The 21,729-nt window shown below is 39.2% G+C and overlaps 1 protein-coding gene across 7 annotated transcripts in view; it reads right to left on the bottom strand.

Annotated features, from left to right (window-relative positions):
* Nucleotides 1-21,729, bottom strand: part of Lrrc9 (leucine rich repeat containing 9) — an 81,511-nt gene that overhangs the window by 22,980 nt on the left and 36,802 nt on the right. For all 7 annotated transcript variants that reach the window (XM_021179300.1, XM_021179302.1, XM_021179303.1 and 4 more), the window contains exons 15-23: nucleotides 21,514-21,617; nucleotides 17,802-18,014; nucleotides 15,644-15,763; nucleotides 14,400-14,591; nucleotides 13,022-13,147; nucleotides 10,174-10,308; nucleotides 8,631-8,808; nucleotides 5,540-5,760; nucleotides 4,822-4,944 (exon numbers count right to left, since the gene is read on the bottom strand). In XM_021179300.1, the coding sequence (XP_021034959.1) occupies nucleotides 4,822-4,944; nucleotides 5,540-5,760; nucleotides 8,631-8,808; nucleotides 10,174-10,308; nucleotides 13,022-13,147; nucleotides 14,400-14,591; nucleotides 15,644-15,763; nucleotides 17,802-18,014; nucleotides 21,514-21,617 (1,412 nt within the window). The remainder of the gene's footprint in view (nucleotides 1-4,821; nucleotides 4,945-5,539; nucleotides 5,761-8,630; nucleotides 8,809-10,173; nucleotides 10,309-13,021; nucleotides 13,148-14,399; nucleotides 14,592-15,643; nucleotides 15,764-17,801; nucleotides 18,015-21,513; nucleotides 21,618-21,729) is intronic.

Raw genomic sequence — 21,729 nt, 5'->3', positions numbered from 1 at the left:
CCTTTCCTTTTTCCTTTCATTTTTCCTTTCCTTTTTCCTTTCCTTTTTCCTTTCCTTTTTCCTTTCCTTTCCTTTCCTTTCCTTTCCTTTCCTTTCCTTTCCTTTCCTTTCCTTTCCTTTCCTTTCCTTTCCTTTCCTTTCCTCTTCTTTCTGGCTCACGAAGAGTTAAGGAACTCCAAGCCTCTCACCTAGCCAGTGAGGGATCTGAGTCAAACAGAAAAGAACCAAGTAATTAAGTTTCTTTTTCCCTGCTGCTATACAGGAGTTAGTACCCAGAAGCCAGTGGCTTTTGGTCATATAACTCACAGACAGAGGCATCTTTAGCCTTGATGGCTGATTCCATACCACTTCACTGTCTTTCTCAGGAAACCGGGTGCTGGGATAACCCCTCACCCCCAAGCCTTACCCAGACTTCCTTGCATTCTGTACTCTCCTTTTTTTTTTTTTAGGCAGCCTTACAAATGCTTTTAGTTTAACTGTCAGCATCTTTTCAAGCTGTTTCTGACTCTTAAAAAATGTGGATTAAATTTCTATATCCAAATCTATTCTATGATTTCAACTGCCAGTCAGATAATCAAATGTGTCATGAGATGTAATTCGTCTGAAAGTCTCCTCCCTGCAAGTCGTCTTTCTTCTATTTTACTGGGGCCTGTTTATTGCTACAGTGGTCTTGGTGACTGTAGCTATCAGGGATCTGCTGGTGCTCATTAAGGGAAATCTATTTCCTCCTAGTCAAAAGCATGGGCTCAGCCTCTGGCTTGAATGTAGAGACCTGACATACTATTGTTTCCTGGTGGGAGTGGGTGGGTGAGCACCCTCATAGAAGCAGGAGGTGGGGATGAGATAAGGGGTTTGCAGAGGAGAAACCGGGAAAGGAGATGACATTTGAAATGTAAATAAATAAAATACCAATGAAAAAGAATGAAGGGGGGGGGGGAGCTAATTCACCAGAACCTGTCAATTACCTTCTCAAGGCCTCACCTCTCAGGAAGGTTTATTCATTCAAAGCTGTGCTGAAGCACTGGGAGGGATAATTTCCCCCTTAGTGAGATAATGTGCTTTTTCTTCAGCCTATCTCCCCCAGTGTGGTCACTCATGGATCCATCACTGTGCTGATCTTATAAGGTCTAGCTACCAGAACAGTATAACTTTCTCTTTTTCTTTTCTATCACTTTTTTTTTGGGGGGGGGGCAGGGAGATTCTACTAACCAAAGCTTAAACATGTTCTCTCTAGCACTATGGGTCTTCTTAACCATCTGAAGCTACTTCCTTTGTCTTGTACCTACTTGTTGCCATGTGACTGGCTGCTGACCTAACTCAAGGCAAGACTTTCTCTCTTCCTTCCTTCCATATGCCTTTCCCAATGGCTGCCAAGATCTATAACTTGCTTGCCCTGCTGTTTCCTCTTAAACATTAGTAAAATTGACCTTAAGCTTCCTAGTGAGTTTCGTTTATGAAGGCCAAGAATCCAAAGAGGTAGCAAGCCCAAGTTCCTCCTTAACACTTTTATTGTAGTTGCAAACTCTATGGACATCAACACCTGATTCCCTAGCATAACTGTAGTCATTTTTGTTTCATGCCTGCCAACATTTCATATTGTTGTTGTAATGCTGACATAGAAAATTCTTTCTGGAGGGTCAGACTGACCACATATCCTGTTATGTTCTCAGCTTTGAGATATATATATATATTTTGGCAATTCCACAATCACAGGCTCCCCTAAGGACCAATCAAATTCAAGGTCAGTTACAACTATTTTGTTTAGCTAGCCAAAATAGCTTGCGCCACCCTGAAGCTATGTATGAGCTCATTGTAGTTTTTGCCTTTAGAAACTGGCCCTGAGAAACATTCAAGGTCTCAGTCTTAGCTCCTGAGTCTAGGCTGTGCCCTTGATGCCCTGATAGATCAGTCTTGGTGTGGGAGTTCAGTGAACTATTCTTGTTTAACTGAGACCAGGGTCTGAGTGGTGTGTGTGGGGATTCCTGGACCCCAGCAGTAGGTGCCTTTTCATGTTTGCTGTGTATGGCTGATAAATTCTGTCAGTTTCTCCCAGAATTTCTCCTGTGCAATACCAACTCAGCCGAACCCTGCTTAGCTTACAAGCTCAGATGAGCACAGGCATAGTTTGGGTGGTGTGACTGAAGAGGCCCCATTGCTTTTCATAAGTCTCAGTTTTCTGCTTTTATTTATTTATTCATTTGTTTTGTTTGTTTGTTTGTTTTTTGATACGGGCTGCTCTATATAGCCCTGGCTGTCTTGGAACTTACTATATAGACTAGGCTGGCCTCAAACTCACAGAGATCTGCCTGCCTCTGCTAGGATTTGCTGAGTGCTAGGATTAAAGGCATGCATCATCACTGCTATTTTTAAAGTCACCTCCTTCTGGTCCAGTTTCTCATTATTTGTTCCTGGTGTATTTTAGTAATCTTCTTTGCTGTTATCTTCTTTACTGCCAAAAATACTGCTATTAGATGAGAATTCTTAATACACAGTTCTGGATATGTAATTACACTTCTGAAAACTACTCAACATATTCTTGTTCTCTTTAATTTGAAGTCTAATTCTTCAGCCTAGTCTTCATACCCCATTATTAATTCACAGATTTGTAACATACCTCATTCCACAAAGAACTTAGAGCAGCTTACAGGAAACATGTAAGAAAACAATAAAAGCACAAATAATAAATAATGAAGAAGATCAAGACTAAGGACAAGGTAAGTTAAGCCAGGCAGTGGTGTCACACACCTTTAATTCCAGCATTCAGCAGGCAGAGGCAGGCAGATCTCTGAGTTAGATGTAAGCCTAGTTTATAGAAGGAGTTCTAGGACAGCCAGGGGGGTTACACAGAGCACATGGAGAAACCCTGTCTCAAAAACAAACAAACAGACAGACAAACAAACTCAACAAGAACAATATAAATTAGAACAAATTAAAAACTAGGGTTAGAGACAGAGAGATTGTAATGTCCTATAGAATTTCTATTATTGAATCATAAAATTGGCCCTGAGCTTTTGAGATGCTAAAATGAAAAAGGAAATACATAATATTTACAGTTAGTGAACAGAATAAGACCTTTCCCCCTATATTTATGTATTTTCTAAATGTATTTTCTCATGACACCTTTCAAATGAGGGCAGTTAACAAGAAGGACAAGAGTGCCAACATATTTAGAATGCATGCAATACTAGTTATATAGGACTGCGCATAAAAATCCACCTTTACCACCAAGCCCAGACACTATTGCAGATGCCAACAGGATTTTGCCGACAGGACCCTGATATAGCCGTCTCCTGTGAGGCTCTGCCAATGCCTGACAAATACAGAAGTGGATGCTCACAGTCATCCATTGGATGGAACACAGGGTCCCCAATGAAGGAGCTAGAGAAAGTACCCAAGGAGCTGAAGGGGTTTGCAGCCCCATAGGAGGAACAACAATATGAACTAACCAGTACCTCCAGAGTTCCCTGGGATTAAACCGCCAATCAAAGAGAACACATGGTGGGACTTGTGGCTCTAGCTGCATATGTAGCAGAGGATGGCCTAGTCAGTCATCAATGCAAGGAGAGGTCCTTGGTCCTGTGAAGGTCCTATTTCCCAGTATAGGGGAATGCCAGGGCCAGAAAGCAGGAGTGGGCGGGTTGGGGAACAGGGGGAATGGGAAAGGGATAGGAGATTTTCGGAAGGGAAACTAAGAAAGGGGGAAACATTTGAAGTGTAAATAAAGAAAATATCTAATAAAAAAAGAAGAAGAACTCCGCCCTTGGTGACTGAATGAGCGCATACTGCACACTTCTGAAGAGTTTGCATTTATCGGAATGGGAGGTTTTATTGAAAAACATGCGATTAGTAATCTCTTCAGAGTGTCTCAGAGTATTAAACCACCAGGAGTTGTCTTTCCATTTTCTAGAAAATTTGATGTACATTTTTATTTGATGAGAGCTAGATAATATTACACTGGGAAACTTCACCCTGCATAGGATTTTCGGGCACTTACCCTGTTACACGGAGCCTGGGAGTCCCTCATGAACGCCTTGGGTTTTCTATTTACAATTTTAAAAGTAATCTTGCTATACTGTCTTTGTGGGTTCAAATATCTTCCATAATTGCCAACACTGTATTTCCCCAGGAACTTAGAAACGGTTCTGAAGCCTAAGAGGATGACAGGGCTCTGGTGTGGACTTCTACTCTGCCTCATGGAATTGTGTCTTGTCGGCTGCAGCAGCGTTTATTAGAGATTCAACCCAGACCTTCACACACCAGGAAATGACTCAGCACTAAGTTTCGCCTCCAGTTGCCGCTCTTCACTGAAAAGGCTCTGTTTTGTTTTGAGTGTCTGTGGTACAGGTGTGTGTATATGGAGGTCAGGGGATGATCTTAGGCACTGGTCTTGCCTTTTTATCTTGTTGTTCAGAGCTAAGTATAGCAGGCTACCTGCCCAAAGCCTCTGAGGATTCTTTTGTTTCTGCTTCCGGTCTCACATAGGATCTAGGGATCGGATGCAAAGCTCAGTGCCTTGTGCTATGGGCTCCTGACCTGCTGAGCTCACTCCTCAGGCTGGAGGCACCAAATCCACCTCCTCCTTGTATGAAAAGGTAAACACCATCTTCCCTCTCTGCCTCAAGTTAAGACCATTAAGAATTGGCTAGGTAAAAGAGTTGTAAAATCCAGAACAAAAAAGAGCTTTGGAGAAGTAGATTTTAATAAGCATGGTGGGGTTCAGTATAATACTAGAGAAAAATCAATATTCAAGATGCTTATGACCTGGATTATACAAATATATGCACTGTGGATCAAATGTTATGATTCATAAAAACAACTTACAATTGAGACTCCATCCAAGGCTTTCAGTTCTGGAAGATGAAATATTACAAAGAACCGGTAGTTTTCTTGGTTCCATATAATAATGTTTCCATACATGTCTAGAATGACCAAGTTGCATAAACCCTAGACAATGAGAATACATTCAATTTATGTACATATGCAAATCATACCCCATCAAGTTATTTTTCCAGAGGTTAGACAACCTTGAATTTTAATATTTCAATGATATCATATATATATAATTATATCATAGAATTTGAGTGTTCGTGGAAAATAAGGTAGTCTCGGGAAAAACAAATACTATGTGCCTTCGCTCAGAATTGGAGCTAGTGGAGAGAATTTCACCCATACACTGAACTAGTAGAGAGAAAGGCATGATGGTAGAAGGGGAATATGGTGGGTGGGAAGAGGAGGAGGAGGAGGAACAGGAGGCTGGAGCAGTAAAGGGGTAGGGATATGATCAAAGCAACTGTATGTGCGGTGAAAATGTCATAATGAAACAAATTACTTTGCACCATTAAGTATGCTGACAAAAAGTTTTCTCATACTTGTATCTGATGGCTGTCATTTGTACATTTGAATGCAAATATACTTCAATAAACCTTGTTATTTGATTTTCTTCCTTATAGTTTCAACACACTCTGTGCAGTGAGCAAGGCTCCCATAGCAAACACAGTAAATGCTATTGCACGCAGAACACCACAGCCCAGGCGGTCACCTTTAAGTTGTAGATCTCCTGGTTCACAGCTATGTAGTTGTTGCTTATGTACAACTCGATCAGAGTGAAGGTCTTTTGTAACGCGCTCAGAGATGTGATCCTGTTGTTCTCCAGAGAGAGGGAGTGAAGGTGAAGCAGATTATCAAACGTGTGCTTCTCCAGGCCGGTGAGAAGGTTGTTGTTTATGCTGAGGCGGCTTAATTTAGTCAGCCTGGTGATGCCTAGAAAATCAGAAAAGCCAAGGAGAGACTCAGACCAAACGGCAGGTTAGTTTCAAACAGAATAAGCTAGCCACGGTACCAATGCTCCATGTGCAAGTCATTTTGTGTGTGTGTTTCAGAAGGACAGAGTCATGTGGAGCAAGTTCCACTCATGCGTCAAATTTTGATTTTGGATTTCTAAGTAGGTTCATTTTTTTCTTAGGTGTTAAAGAAAGGCATTTTATAGGTAACAATTTCTCCTTCAAAAATAAAAATAAAAATATAATAGCTACTAGATCTCACTTTAAAACACTAAAGATTAGAAACCAGAGTATACCACACTGGAAATTATGGAATCAGCCATAGTAATGCCAACCATTTTCCCCCATTTGTCACAATATATGTCTAAAATTGTTTTTAGAATGAAGTTCAAAAGCTGGCTATTCCCATCAGAATCTAGCCCTAATGTTTGTTTACAGTGGGGAAGCGTTCAGGCATGAGAGAGCAGGTGAAAGAAGGGACATTTGTCTTTTTCTTTTTAAAGCTGCCTCAGACAGCTGAGTGCCAGGGATACTGAGTCACCACACAGCTGGATCAAAGAACTTTGGAGTTAGTTATCATCAAATGTGTGACCCAGAGCCACAGGTAAGTGATACAACCGCTCCATTTCCTCATCCTTAACAGGGCCGTGTGAAAGCCCACCTCGAAGAGGCTACAGAATTAAGTACAATTGTTTCTAGGAAGGGAGACTATGAGACAGGCTAGAGAAGGTTTCTTTCAATTTCGTTCCATTAAAGGCACCAAGTAAGGGTCGGGATAGAATCCAGGACAGCTGGAGAGTATATGTAATTTAGTGTGTTTCAGAGCATTGCTGTGTAAAGGCTGCGCTTTTAGATGCAGTGAGCAGAACCCCATGCTATCTGAAGAATCTAGGATAGCTGCCGAGGGGAGGGGACCTCACTTCATTCTCTGGCACAGAATCAATGTTCTGATACAGACTTTAAACAGTCAACGCACCCGTGCCGCTATGACTGAGACCTTAGTTAGGAAGATTAGTTGGTTTGGAAGAGGAGGCATAGAAGATGTCTACAGGAGTTTTTCATTTTCCTTTCCTTTCCTTTATTATTATTAATTTTTTTGGTATACATAAAATTTTACCATTTGTTAAGGGCAAAATTTTATAAAATGATGAACATTGTACTTTTTTAAAAATTAAACTAATAAAAATTTTTTAAAAATATACACCTCAGTATTGACATTTTTAAGTCATCAAAATAATTTATAGTAGTTATAAATGCCTCTTAAACATACATGGTAACATCTGAAGCTAGAAGTAATATGCACTCAACCAGTTTTTAAAATCTATTTGGAACATTAAACATGATAGAAGTAGAAAAAAGTCTCTTAGGAAATCCTCTATGAAAGGAAATTGTGACAAGTTCCTGATTAGACAGAAACCATTCCATCTCCAAGGGAGAATACACAGTGTAGCTGTGGCTTCCTAGAATGAATTGGGCAGTGTTCCTTCTGTTTCTATTTTGTGGAATAGTTTGAAGAGTACTGGTATTAGGTCTTCTTTGAATGGAATTCGTCCTGGGCTTTTATTTATTTATTTTAATTAATTAATTTTGGGGGGCGGGGGTTGGGAGACTTTTAATGGCTGCTTCTATTTCTTTAGGCGTTATGAAACTGTTTAGATGGTTTATCTGATCCTGATTTAACTTTGGTATTTGGTATCTGTATAGAAAATTGTCCATTTCACCCAGATTTTCCAGTTTTGTTGAAATAGGCTTTTGTAGTAGAATATACCTTCTTCTCAGGATCTCATGGTACCTTCTCCAAAATTGACCATATAATTGGTCACAAAACTGGCCTCAACAGAAGTCTGAAATAATCCCATGCACTCTATCAGATCACTATGGAGTAAGACTGGTCTTCAACAGCAACAAAAACAACAGAAAGCTCACATACACATGGAAGCTGAACAACACCCCACTCAACGATAACATGGTCAAGGAAGAAATAAAGAAAGAAGTTAAAAACTTTAGAATTTAATGAAAAAGAAGGTACAACATAACCAAACTTATGGGACACAATGAAAGCAGTGCTAAGAGGAAAACTCATAGCTCTGAGTGCCTCCAAAGAGAAACAGGAGAGAGCTTACACTAGCAGCTTGACAGCACACCTGAAAGCTCTAGAACAAAAGAAAGCAAATTCACCCAAGAAGAGTAGATGGCACGAAATAATCAAACTCAGGGCTGAAATCAACCAAGCAGAAACAAAAAGAACTATACAAAGAATCAACAAAACCAGGAGCTGGTTCTTTGAGAAAATCAACAAGACAGAGAAACCTTTAGCCAGACTAACCAGAGGACACAGAGACAGTATCCAAATTAACAAAATCAGAAATGAATAGGGAGATATAACAACAGAAACTGAGGAAATTTAAAAAAAAAAAATCAGATCCTACTATAAAAAGCCTATATTCAACAAAATTAGATTTTTTTTTTATTTTCTAATTTCCAGTGAGTATAATTTTCACTTCTGTTAAGGTCTTCACATTTCTAAATATCACTTTAATTCCGTATCTTGCAAAATGAAGCAGATTGTTGGCTCTTTCCCAAAGAAAGCCTCACCCATACACTTCTTCAGTGCTACAAATGCTAATGACGATCTCATTTCTACATTACTACACACTGGGTACAGTGATTGATGGTAATCCCCCGCATGAGAAAGGAGAGAGGCCTGCGGGGTTGACAGCTGCTGGGGCTCACTGTGCTTAGCAGTGCATCATCAGTCTGGTCCATAGGTATGCAGAAGGCTCCCTCCCAGGGCTTCTCTGGACATCTTCCCCTTTGGTTGCTTGAGCCATGGGAGCTATGGCATCTTACCTTCTATCTTTGAGATGCAGTTGCCGTCTAATGTGAGCTCCTCCAGGTTGACACAGGACTCAAGGCCTTCCATTTTGGAGAGGTTATTATTGCTGAACGATGCCCATTTCAAATTCTCCAATTTTTCTAGATTTGTGATTTCAAAGAGATGTTGTCCATCTAAATTTAAGGCAGTTATCTATACAATAATTTATATTACATGTTACTTCTGAATCTTGCAAACAAATTCAAAATTATTAGATTTAAAAAGCTAACAAAACAATCAAATGTGATACGCAAATGCTAGACTTCCTTCAGGAACTAATGATATGAAAAAGTCTTAGATTACAACAAAGTTAAAGTGTGACAAGACTCTAACAGGGGCGTTTGTGATGCTGTGGGCACAATGGTGGGCCAGTTGGGTGTCACTGCAATTACGGGGACAACTCCTGGTAAAAAGCTGTCTATCCCTTTGGGGACAGCCTCAGCTGCAGAGCCACTCTGCTTCAGGGAACACTCATCGCTAGCCTGTCTCATTGTTAGTGGTGGATATAAAAATCTGGCCATCTCAGCCCCACTTGGAACAACTTTAAAGCATCACTGATTGCACGACTTGGTACTATTGAGCCTGCACTGCAGCCCAGTAACAACCTATTATGCAAGAAAAATGTCACCACTATTGCCCATTTTCGAGGGTTCTATTAGCTTTGTTGGTATCTTTCAAGCCTGCACTTGAAAGGACTCTGATGTGGTCAGGTGACCTTATAAAGCAAGAAGCTGTTGGGGCTGTGACCTGTTCCTGGCTGAGGCCTGGATAATTCCCAGATTCTTTTGCAAAAATTTCTACTCCCTTGCCATCAGGGTGCTGGCTTGATCTCTGGCTCTCAGCAGAGTTGGCTAAACTTAGTATAAAGTTTACCCTTCAGTTTGTATCCTTTATTCTACATCTCCAACATATAGACCTTTATTCTAAATCTCCAATTCCAAAATAACTATAGTTGAAGACTAGTCCCTGTAACATCTTTCTAGAACATCTAGAACTTTGTCTTATCATTTCATGTTTTTTAAAAAAGAAAATGGTACATTACTTTAAAAATGATAAATTGCCTTGTATGTTTTCCCAACTTTATTGAAGCATAATTTACCATTTAAGATGACTGCTATTTAGAGTATATTATTTGATAGCCATGCATCATAAATTAAACATTGTGATTTCAATTAGATATGGAATCTAAGCAGCTAAGCTCACAGAGGCAGAGGGAAGACTGGTAGTTTCTGGGGATGGAGATGGGAGGGCAGGGAAACAGGGTCAAAGGGCACGAAGTTTTAACTTCTCAGGAACAATGAGTGCCGAGGGGCTAGAGTATATTATTATGACTACAGTTAGAAACACTGTATGGTACACTTGGCGTTTGCCGGGAAAGGACATCTTAAGTCTTCCTTTTCCATTTTCTCTCTCCGTGTTTCTGTTCCTTGTCTATCTGTGTCCTCTTCAGGGCTCACACCAGTGTTGACTAGAGAGGTCAATATAAGCTGATGTCAGTTGTAATGAACGCGTCATTACCTTTGAGTACCAGTTCCCGGTCAGGTGAAAGTGGGGTCCCAGCTTGGAAATCTGGGTCAGGATTTTGGCAGAGGGCCATGTACTTAGCATCCGAGGCCTTTCCTCCTTAGAACTGGAATGCTGTAAGAGAGTTAGCTAATAAAATACAATTAAAAAATAGGATGAATAAAAGGAATAGCATAACGATGTTTATTTATACACAGCTAAGAAGGCGTGCTTCCCATGGAAGATGAATAGCCCAATAAATGATTTTCAAACATTTTCTTTCTCTTAAAATATCCTCCATATCCAGCTAAATTTTAATTTTCAGTTTGTCTTGTTTTCCTACACATAATTTCAAGGATGCTTATACTCTAAACATCCATCTAATGCTCCCATGAGACCACCTATGATCTAGAACAGTCCTACAAGCTCCTATGGTCCCATCCCGAGCGTCTTCCCACCCTCCCCTTAGATGGGATCCCTCTTACATGTCTGTCTACCATCCACTCCTTTCTTCTCTCTAGTCCTGCTTCTGCTCATACACAATGCATCATTAAGCTCGACGTTGTTTGAACTTTTTGGAAACCAAACTATGTATTGCAGTTACTTGCTCCTTCTCAACACTAAAATTCATCTATGCTGCAGCCCTGAGCCGGAGTTCATTTGTAGCCAGTGGTGTACACATTCCCTCTGTGTGACATTTTCTCTCTCCCGCCTCCTTCCCTTTTCTAGACAGGGTCTCATGTAGCACAGACTGTCCTTGAACTTTCTATGGAATTTAGGATGACAAACTTCTGAGTTAATTGCCGTCACCTCCCAAGTGCTGGTGATACAGACGTGCACACCATGCCTGGTTTGTGGGGTGCTGAGAACTGAACCCAAGGTCTTTTGCATGATACACAAACACTTGGGTATTAACTGAGCTACATCCCTAAGCCTTGTACAGTATCCTCGTAATGACTGTGCTGAGCATGAATACTGTTGTTGAGTCCAAGGCTATTGAACAATGCCACTGTGGAAAACCTTGCGCCTGTGTGCATGGCTCCTGTGTATACACAGGGTTTCTTCAAAGAATATAAATTTATAGGAGTTTGTTAGGTCAGGGAAGGGAGGAGGAGGGAGTGAAGAGAGAGGTAGGAAGTCAAATGAAATTTCCAAAGCAATTGTAATAATTATAATTACTGTTTTATGTTCTGGCTGTAACTTAAACTTTTTGTCACTCTGTATTAATTGGCAGATTATTGTGTTTGGACCTTTGTTTTTTGAATGTTAATATGATAAAGCATTGTTTTCTAAATTAGTTGGCTATTCCAAAATCCTTTTCAGTGAAATGCTTTTCAAATTCCTTCCATGTTTTGTTTTGTTTTGTTTTGTTTTGTTTTGTTTTGTTTTGTTTTGTTTTGTTTCGTTTTCCCTCCGTTGTCTTTTTCTGTACACATCTGGGATATTTAGAGAGACTATAGTTTGACATTTGTGTTGTAGATTTTCTTCCCTGGCATGCTACTTACCTTTCCCTTTTCTTTCCTTATAGTATCCTTGAAGGAAAGGCTGCGCCAATTTTATATGGACAAACCCTAGCTTTCATGATATGCCTGTGGTCTCATTCCTTATGAAGAATTGCTAAATCCATAGTCACAAGGATAAATCACATGGATATTTTGTCTTAAAACCTTCTTGGTTTTTGTCTTTTGCAGTGAAGCTTTTTTTTTTTAAAGATTTATTTCTTTTTATGTGCATTGGTGTTTTTCTTGCATACGTGTGTGTGTGTGTGTGTGTGTGTGTGTGTGTGTGTGTTGGGGTGCTGAACTGGAGTTACAGACATTTGTGAGCTGCCATGTTGGTGCTGAGACTTGAACCCAGATCCTGTGGAGGAGCAGTCTGTACTCTTAACCACTGAGCCATCTGTCCATTTCACTGCAGTGAAGTTTTAACGCATTGGCCCCAGCGCTTTGTACTGAGTAGCTGCTTCGGACTGCAAAGGTGGCTCCATTGTCTATCAAGCTTTCCCAGAGGTCTGGGCCTCTGCTGGGTCTTTGTTCTGAGATGCTAAGTGTCTTAAAACTTTTAGTAGTTTTTGATTTCTATTGGGGAAAATCTCTAAGTCTTTCTCAATACATTAATTATATTTTTATCAAAACAAAAAAGTGTTCTTCCCTTCATTTTGATTTGATCCAGAACCAACTGTTATGTTGTCTGAGGAACATTCAAGTATCCTAGGATCTGGGGCTGAGGGGAGCTGGGGTTAGGGGAACTGGAGGAAGGAGGGGGGGGAAGCTGCTGTCAGATGTAAGACAGGAGAATAAAGGAAAAAAATAGAAAGAAATTAGATTGAGATAGAGATGAATGTTGGGGATCAAAACCAGGGCCAACCCAAGCCGATACAGTGCTTGTAATAATCTACACCCCCAACACCCAAAGTGCAGGATTCCCTATGTGTATAACGCAGGCATTTCTGTCCCTGCAGGCTAACAGGTTAGACATAATACTGATACTACATAGTGTACTAAATGCTCTCTCAAAGCCTCCTAAGGTTACTGCATACACAAATACTATTTATCTCCATGCAGCCTCTAGAAAGGACTCAGGAAGTTCATGGGATTAGAAAGTAATTACCCTAGAGATATTAGGGGGAGGGGCTGGCATTTGGGCCTGTTCCAAGATCGTTCATAAAGCCCATTCTCGTTTATGGGGGGTAGGGTATGGGAGGCACATTGGTATAGGAAAATTGTCAAGTGGTAACATCGGTATATGTTGATTTTTATTAATATGCTAGGAGAGACTATCAAGCTTAATAAAAGAAAATAAACCAGAAAAGTATCATTTGTATGTGCACCTAACTCAGGAACAGTAACCTACTGATGCCAACCTGAGTAATCTTTGTTCCACTAATGAACTTCAGAGCTGCTCTGGTTTCTTCTTCAGAGATGACGAGGCCGTCTAAGTGTGTAAGAGTCTTTAGTCTGCCAATAACACTCAGCCTCAATGTGGCTGGCTTGGGAAAAAATATCAGAAAGTTAATTTTCATTAGACATCACATGCATTATGGCACAGTAAAGTAACACTTCCTTCTTTTCCACATAACTGAAAGCTGTCTATCTCTCACTGAAAACTACTCAGCTTCTAAAACTGAGGACTTAAGGTAATTCTTTAAATAATAGTTGGAATTAAGTTATGTAAGGATAAATCTGTTCCATTTTCAGGATGCAAGCCCACTGCTCTTGGAAAGTGTCTGGTGAAAGGATGATGGGGGCCATGGGGAGACTCATGCTTGTTGAGTGGGCAGTAAGCCAGGGAGCTCCATCCTGGACTCAGCATGGATCTCCTGACATTCAAGTCCAACTTGACAGGGAGAGGGTGACCATTAGAAAAATCTGCTTTGGCAACAAAACAAACAGAACAGAATAATATTGCTTTACCTAGCTTAAATTCAGTGTTATAGATTTAGTAATATGGCCCACTTAATAGAGCCAGTCATTTACTCATTCTTTAAAATACTAAACATAATCTTACAATGTCAGTTATTTATTCTTGAGATGTGGTCTTACTATAGAACCTATGCTGGCCTTGAACTCATGACTCTTCTGCTTCTGCCTCTCAAGTGCAGTGCCTGGCTCTATGTACATTTTAGAAGCAATGAAAGAAGAGTCTTAAAATGATAAATTTGGGCTCCTTTAAAATACTGGGAGATAAGCCTTAAAGGTATAACATGAACAATAATAAAAATAACATTCAAATTTCCTTCTATAACAGAAGGAAATGATTTTATAATTTAGGTTTATGAAGAGACATGATTTCTACATTTTTAAGAGAATAAATAATAGAAATTGCAAAGTGAGCCTATATGTTATTATCCAGAGTTTAGGGCACATTGTAGAATGCTGTTCCCTTCTTAACAGTGTGTTTCCCTTATTATATCAGATTATTTTTGGCTCCTGTGTGTCATTATAAAAGCATTCTAGCACACTGACATGAATTCTCTGGAAGTTTGCAAACGACAATGACTTTAATCATTCTTAGAGCAGTAATGCATTCAGACTGTCACAGGTTACAAGGTATCAGCCCAGCCTTTTCTTCTAGTGACATTTGAGTCACTAGATCACTACTCTGAACCCACTTATCCAGGATTTTGAAGGAAGCACAAGAAACAGGTGTGGTTTGCCTCTTTCTGGCTCGGACTGACCAGCGAGGCAGAGACTGGTTCTGCACTTAGAGTGTCTGCTTCTCTAGTGGTGTCTGCTGCATACCTTCTGCCAGGGGTTGTGCTGAATGTCAAGGGTGAGAAGGCTGGTGGTGTGTTTGCACAGCACATTGATCTCTTCCCCAGTCTTCTTCAGCTGGTTCCAGCTCAAGTCTAAATGCTTCAGTTTCATCAGGCCTCGGAATCCCTCTAGGGTTATCACATGGTTGTGGCTGGCGTCCAAATACTCAAGGTTGTACTGTGGTACATACAAACAGGCACAATGCTAACTCAGGGTTTGTGCATACCTAGTGCTTTCCCCCACTTCTTTAAATATGTCACATGTTTTCTTATAACATATACAGAAAACCCACACAAGAATCCCACTGCCCTAAGGGTAACACACTGGGTCATGGCAGCAATTCTCAGGTCAGGCTTGGCTCTTGTAAACTTGGAGGAACACAAGGATTCTAGATGAGTTATGCAATTAGATTATGGCTTTGACAATGGAGGAGCACTGTCAAACACACACACACAAAGCCAATCCTTAGAGACTACAGAGACTATAGCACAGGTTTCCTCATCTCTCTGAACACAGAGCTGCAGGGGCTTGTTTGCACAAGAGGGCAGGCAAACAGAGACTTGCAAGACAACTTGCAATTATCCACAAAAATACATGTCTTTATGCCTAATACCTAGTTACATTGTTGAAATGGCTTCAATTACAGATTATATCCTTAGCGACAGAAATTTAATTTTATTCTATAATTTTCTTTTCTTTTTCTTTTTAAGAGATGCAAGGTTTTCTAAAGCTAGTAGGCCTCCTGGTATAGGCCCATGATTGCTGCTAGCAATAAAGTGCACCTTTCTTAAAATGGCAAAGCCAAGCGACTATGTTAGTGTGTGCACTTGACTGAGAGCATGGCCAGGGGAGAGTGCAGGGAGAGGATCTGGGGGAAGGGCAGAGGAGGCTGCACAAGGGGCTTTGGCTCTCAGTAGCAAAGTCTCCTCTTTCTGCATGGGCTGCCTTGTAAGCACACTCTCTTAAGAGTGCCCCAACTCATACATTTGCACTGCTTATTTTAATGCATCTTAATGTTGTTTTATAGTAAATAATAAAATAGATAATAAGGCCTTCTAACTGACAAAGTGACTACTCTGTGCTGTACATGAGACCCCCAGAACACCATCTCATAGTTGAACATTTCTTTCCTTTGACCAACATTTCCTCTCTTTCCCCCAAGGCCCAGGCTGCCATCCTGCTTCTGTGCTTTTGACTTGGCATTTACATTTCAAAAGAGCAGCTCTTACCAAGTGGTACACATCATCTAAGCAAGTGAATTCATTGAAGCTAATGTTCAGCTTTCGAAGCCCAGTGAGCTTGGCAAGATCTCTCAGTTTACTCAAGCTATTCCCGTGTAGATTCAGATTCTGGAAGCGAAATAAAATATGAATTGAAAAACAAAATACATTCATTGCTTTTTGTGACATAGTCTAGGTGTTAGTAGCTAACATATTTAGAAAAATTATCAATGCTTCTTAGCTTTTTGGCTAAGATCAAGAGTAGAATAATTAAATCATCTACAATAATGCAAAAATGAGAACATGATTGTTATGAATAACATTCAGAGAATGCTAATACAGTAAACAAATATGCTATGAGATGTTGAAAGTTAATAATAGTTTGCAGTAACATAGCTGGGCTTGGTATGTGATTAATATAACTTCCTATTTGGTCTAAATTTGTTAATAATTAGCAATAAATTCTTATTTAGTGAATAAATACATTGGTTAGGGTGTTTACTGGGGAGGATCTGCTTCTCTGGTTAGCCAGCAAACAACAGAGGCAGAAACCCACATGGGAAAGAGGTGAACATGTGCCCCTTGACTGAGCCATTGGACCAAGGAAGAATATCTGAGGGTCTTGAAACGGGGGGGGGGGGGAGCGGTGGCGACAGAATGTCAAAGAGGAAGGTGAGTGGGCATCTAAGGTCACGCCTACATTTCACACCAGCCCTGATGTTCCTGTTCACCTCATCCTCAGACACACAAAACAAACATCATTTCAGTTTTGTATTTAGAACTGCTTATGATGCCTACGTGGTTCTCTGACTGCAAAGCTCACTGTTTTGAATTGTATCAAGTGAAAGACAAGATGTATCTGTGGGTAGATATGAAGTAAATAATGGTACAAGAAAATAGTACACCTAGCCGATGACAGTCCTCACAAGTGGCATTGTGGAATGATTTCAGCTATCTACTGTCAACCATAGTCACACACTACAATCATCTTATTGGTGTGGATGCAACTGGGCTCCTCACAAGGAGAACCAACTAAGTTTCTAACTGTATTCAAAATTGGCTGAAACTGCCATGAAAGGCTAGGTTGTGCACACTATTCCAAAATTCACTGGTAGACTGTACAAATGCATCATATTTAATAGATCTGAAATGGAACTCATCATCTTCTCCTTAAGACTGTGGCTGAAGAGATTCATTATTTTGTTGAACATCCCTTTCCTTCTTTCCATATATATTTGGTTCTAGAAATATTTCCCATGCCAGCTGTGCAATCCTTCATTCACACTAGTGCCTCGAACTGACTAACTCCTCTGTGGTCCACTGCAAGAGCTCTTGCTGGATCTTCACACTGCCAGCCTGACTGCCACTAAGTTCTCCTACAAGATACTCAAGTTAGGGTTTTGAGAAGTAAGATTCTGTTCCTTGTAAATGTGCTACAGTTTCTGGAGCAGGCTACAAAGTGCACCCTTTCTGGAGTTTTCAGAATTGCTACTGCAGAGTCCAGAAGTCCTGGTTAGGAAGCTATGACAGTACAGTAGGTCAGAGGTGATGGTAGTCTGGAAATCATGGTAGCAACGCATTTGAACATGATAAGTCTCAGAGTCAGAAATGCAGATAGGTTACTATTTCACGTAGAGTTGATTTAGTGTACGATATCACTTTAATCGGTAACTCACATTCTGCTGATACATCTGTAAAGATAAACCTGCCATATACTCGTTGCTTAATCCTAGAAACTGATTCAAACTTTTTGCTTTTACCTAAATCATTTAAAGAGAGATTACTTATCATTCAGAATAAAATCCCTTGCTTACTGGAAAGCCACTTCACTTCAAGGAGCTACTGAACTCCCAACACAATGCTAGACTGAATTAATACATGATATTGGTAGAAAATACACTTCAAAATTAAGACTGCATGCTGAAATATTTTACATATTTGGGTTAAATAAAGCAACAAAGAAGTAATTTAAGAAAATTTAATTTAAGTACTTTATTGATTACTACTATAGAACACTGGCCCAGTCTTCATAGAACAAGAGGACTAGAGACTTTGCGATCAAATTATATGATTCCAAACAACATTGGGTAACAACTTTAGACTCCACCTACTAGATTCAAATTCCAAATTCAGGATTGCCTTCCAAATTTTTTCTTATAATACTCACCACAATATGGCTGTAAATATTAGTCTTAGCAAGGGAAATTATAGTTTTCTCGTCCAAACTAATGAGTTTTGGGCGGGGCTTAATCCTGGGCTCCATCTTCAGAACTTCATCATCAAATTTCAAATCCTGTGAGAATACTAATCCTTCAGAATACTTTTTGCCTTCTTCTAGAATAACGTTGTTTGATGTAGAAAATAAAGAGTGAACTTTGACCTAAAAATATTTCAAATGTTGAAAATTAGTTGATTGTTACATAAAACCAAATAGGTTGTATAGAAAACAATTGAGTTTTGCAGTTATACAATAATATCTAGAATAATAAAATTACTTTAGTCAATCTATAAGCATAGATTAAGACTGTGAGCTAGGCATGCATGTGTCTGTTCTCACCTATGAAGATTTCTTAAAACTGGCAAGGAATACATTTAAACTATTTTAGGGCATAGAACAGAAACAAGGGTTAAGAAATTATCAGACATAAAGCAGGAGGCATTGATGTGTGGAATGTAAGAGCAGAACTGTGGTTTTTAGGAAAAACACATGCAGGTGAAATGTTTTAAGAATAGACCCAGAGAAATGTGATTTTAGAGTAAATAAACAGAAGAGGAGACTACTCCTGGTAGGTCCTGGATTCACATGTGATTATAGCAAGAACTTTGAATGTGTGAGTGACTAAGAGCTACATGAGCAAACAGAGCTAACCCTAGAAGAACAGAAAATAATTAACCAGTGAATATTTTTTAAATCTAGGAGAATACAGAATCTATAACAAGACATTATAGAAAAGAATAGAGTAAATACTATAATGTAAAAACAAATACGAAAATAAAATATTTAATAAATATTAAGAAGCCAAATGAATATAGCAGCAGATTAAGCTATCATCCTGGAAGCCAGTACTGAGGAACTATCCCATAGCAAAGAATTAAGAGGTGAACATGAGAAAAAAGGAGAAAGTCATTTTCACATCTTTTAGTTATCATTTCAGAGCTACTTCTCCAGAGTGGATTTCAGAAGACTCAACAGAGAACTGAAAAAGAAGAAACTATCAAAGGAACTAAGAGAAGCAAGCTTCCCAGAAGCACCATCACTCATGAAGTGGCAAACAGCAAGCATGATGTCTGGCTGGCGTCAGTAAACTGTCCAGGCCTCCCTCCTCTAGGCTGCTCTGTCACGGAAGCTAAATGAACGTCTGCTTACTATTTGTCTGAGTTTCTGTGTACTTGCAGGAAGAAGCTCATGAGAACAGTTAAAAAAATATGCCTAGAATTATATTTAATACAAAGTATTAAAGACCTATGCATGGTAGAGTCTAGACACATATTCAAATGAATGAAATGGGCCATCATGTTTCTAGACAAGAAGACAAATGATTCAAAATATTTCAGTCAGGGGTAGAGAAATAGTTCATTGGTAAGAGCACTTGCTGCATAAGCACAAGAACCTGAGGTAGAGTCCCTAGCACCCGTGTGCAAAGCTGAGCATGGCTTCCTGTGCCAGCAAACCCAGCACTGGGAGGCTGGGCAGGGGTGTCCCAGGAGCTCAAGCTAGCCAGCCTAGCCTAGTGGCAAGTGTGTTTCTGGTTCAGTGAGAGATACTGTCTCAGAGCAATAAGATGGACGAGAAGAAGACACCCGACGATGTCCTGTGTTAGCCTACACATGTACACACATTCACGTGCATAAACTAAACACACATATCACACACACACACACACACACACACACACACACACACACACAGCGCTAATCCATTCCAAATGAAGCTTCAGATTCCATACGATTTCAATCACATCTTAGTAGGAATTTGAAAAACAGAACTGGTAAACTGATTTTAGAGTTTGAGAAAAAATATTCAAGAATTTTTTTTAAAAAAGTGTTCCTACTAGAAACTGATGAGCTGATTATAATATTTTTTTAGGAATAAAAATGTTCAAGAATTTTAAAAAAAGTTTTTAAAAGGTGGAGCAAGAGAATTTATCCTCTCATATATTAAAACACATTATCAAGGTTGTATTTAACCAAAACAAAATAGATTCTCAAGTTAAGTCAATCAATGGAGCAGAACAGGGATTTATTTGTACATAGATTTTTTTTAAATGTTAAAATAACTTAATGAGTAAGATAGTACTTCAAAACACAATGATTAGGTAGTATCCATTCATATTTAAGAAACAAATGAATTAATTCATATAATGTAAACTAATTTCTACATATATTTAAAAAGTCAAAAGTTTTAACATAAGCTAAATAAGCACTGAGAAAAAAAACCCCAAAATATTTATTATAAGACTTTTGAAAAAAAGATATAAAATTCAGAGTCCACACTGGGAAAGATTGAGAAAGACAAAGTTTATAAATCACACATTAAATGGCAACTTTTGTTACAATTAAAATAAAAAGACAACAGAAAATTTGCAATACAAAATAAAGTACTAATATTCACAATATATAATTTAAAAAATCAGCATGAAAATAACCATCTTGTAGAAGTTACCCATGAGGGCTGGAGAGGTGGCTCAGTGGTTAAGAGTACTGCCTGCTCTTCCAAAGGTCCTGAGTTCAATTCCCAGCAACCACATGATGACTAACAACCATCTAATGGGATCTGATGCCCTCTTCTGGTGTGTGTTTCTGAAGACAGCTACAGTGTACTCATATAAAATGAATAAATTTTTTTTTTTTTTAAGAAAAAGAAGTTACCCCTGAATCCAACAGGTGATTTGTAATGCTGTGAAGAGTTTTAGGGATATTTGGAATATTCTGCTTTTTTTGCTTAAGAGAACAGAAAAAGTTTGATAGTGTACCATACAGGCAAGGATGCAAACAAAACGAAACGAAACGAAACGAAACGAAACGAAACAAAACAAAACAAAACAAAACAAAACAAAACAAAACAAAACAAAACAAACAAGCTAACTAACTAACAACAAAAACCCCATGTCCCACTCTGCTGGAAATGTGTAAAATGGCCAAAGCTCTGTGAAGGGTAAGGGGCAGAGCTGAAACTTAAACTGTGTGCATCTGTGGACACACAGGTGTTCTCTGTAGCTCTCTCTTGCATAGGAGCATCTACAGCCACATAAAGACACATGTATAATAACGTTCAAACATGATTTCAATAGTTAAAACTACATACAACCTATAAATGCTATCAGCACAGGAGAACCTAAATTGGTTTTTCTGAATAGTATACAGCCTCAGAAAGAAAAAAAATTATACATCTATGTGCAATGAAATGAGATATGTTCACAATGTATTATGAAAAGCAATACATAGAGCTGGCTTCTCCTAGCTAAGACTGTGTGTGTGTGTGTGTGTGTGTGTGTGTCAATAGAAAAGGACTGAAAGCAAACCCGCATAACTGTTAGGGGGTTCATTGGTAACCGGAAGGGGCAGGAGGCTAAGGGGAGGTGGCTTCATAGGCTTATTCTATAAGCATCCATAGGTATCAGATGTTTCCCAGTGAGACTACAGCTATAGAAGAAACCTATAATGTGCTCACGTAATAAAAACATGCAGATGTCATGATGACAAAGTTTGAAAATTCAGTCCTTCACAGAACAGCCATTGTGTGTACACACACATGCACACAAAGAATTGATAAGCATACATAATACAAACTCTGCTTAACAATCCTGGATTTCACATTATTCTACTCCAGGCTAAGGAATTCATATTTTTAAAAATTGTAAAAAAAAGAAAATGCATACCACTGTAGTGTACTCAAATTCAACGATGTACTCTGGCAAAACGAGGTCATGGTCGAAGACAAACCATTTGTACTGCCGATAGCCACAATCGCAAGTTCTTTGTCCTGTGATAGAATCTAGAGTTAAAAAGCAAAGTCTGGCAAGACAAACACTCAAAATACAGTAAATGTTTGAACTCCAGTGTAGATGAAGAAGTGACAACAAATCCTTCTCAAC

This window comes from Mus caroli, chromosome 12, assembly GCF_900094665.2.
Source record: "Mus caroli chromosome 12, CAROLI_EIJ_v1.1, whole genome shotgun sequence".
NCBI classification, from domain to species: Eukaryota; Metazoa; Chordata; class Mammalia; order Rodentia; family Muridae; genus Mus; species Mus caroli.
The sequence above is the reverse complement of the archived record's forward strand: the minus strand, read 5'-3'. Positions and strand labels throughout refer to the sequence as shown.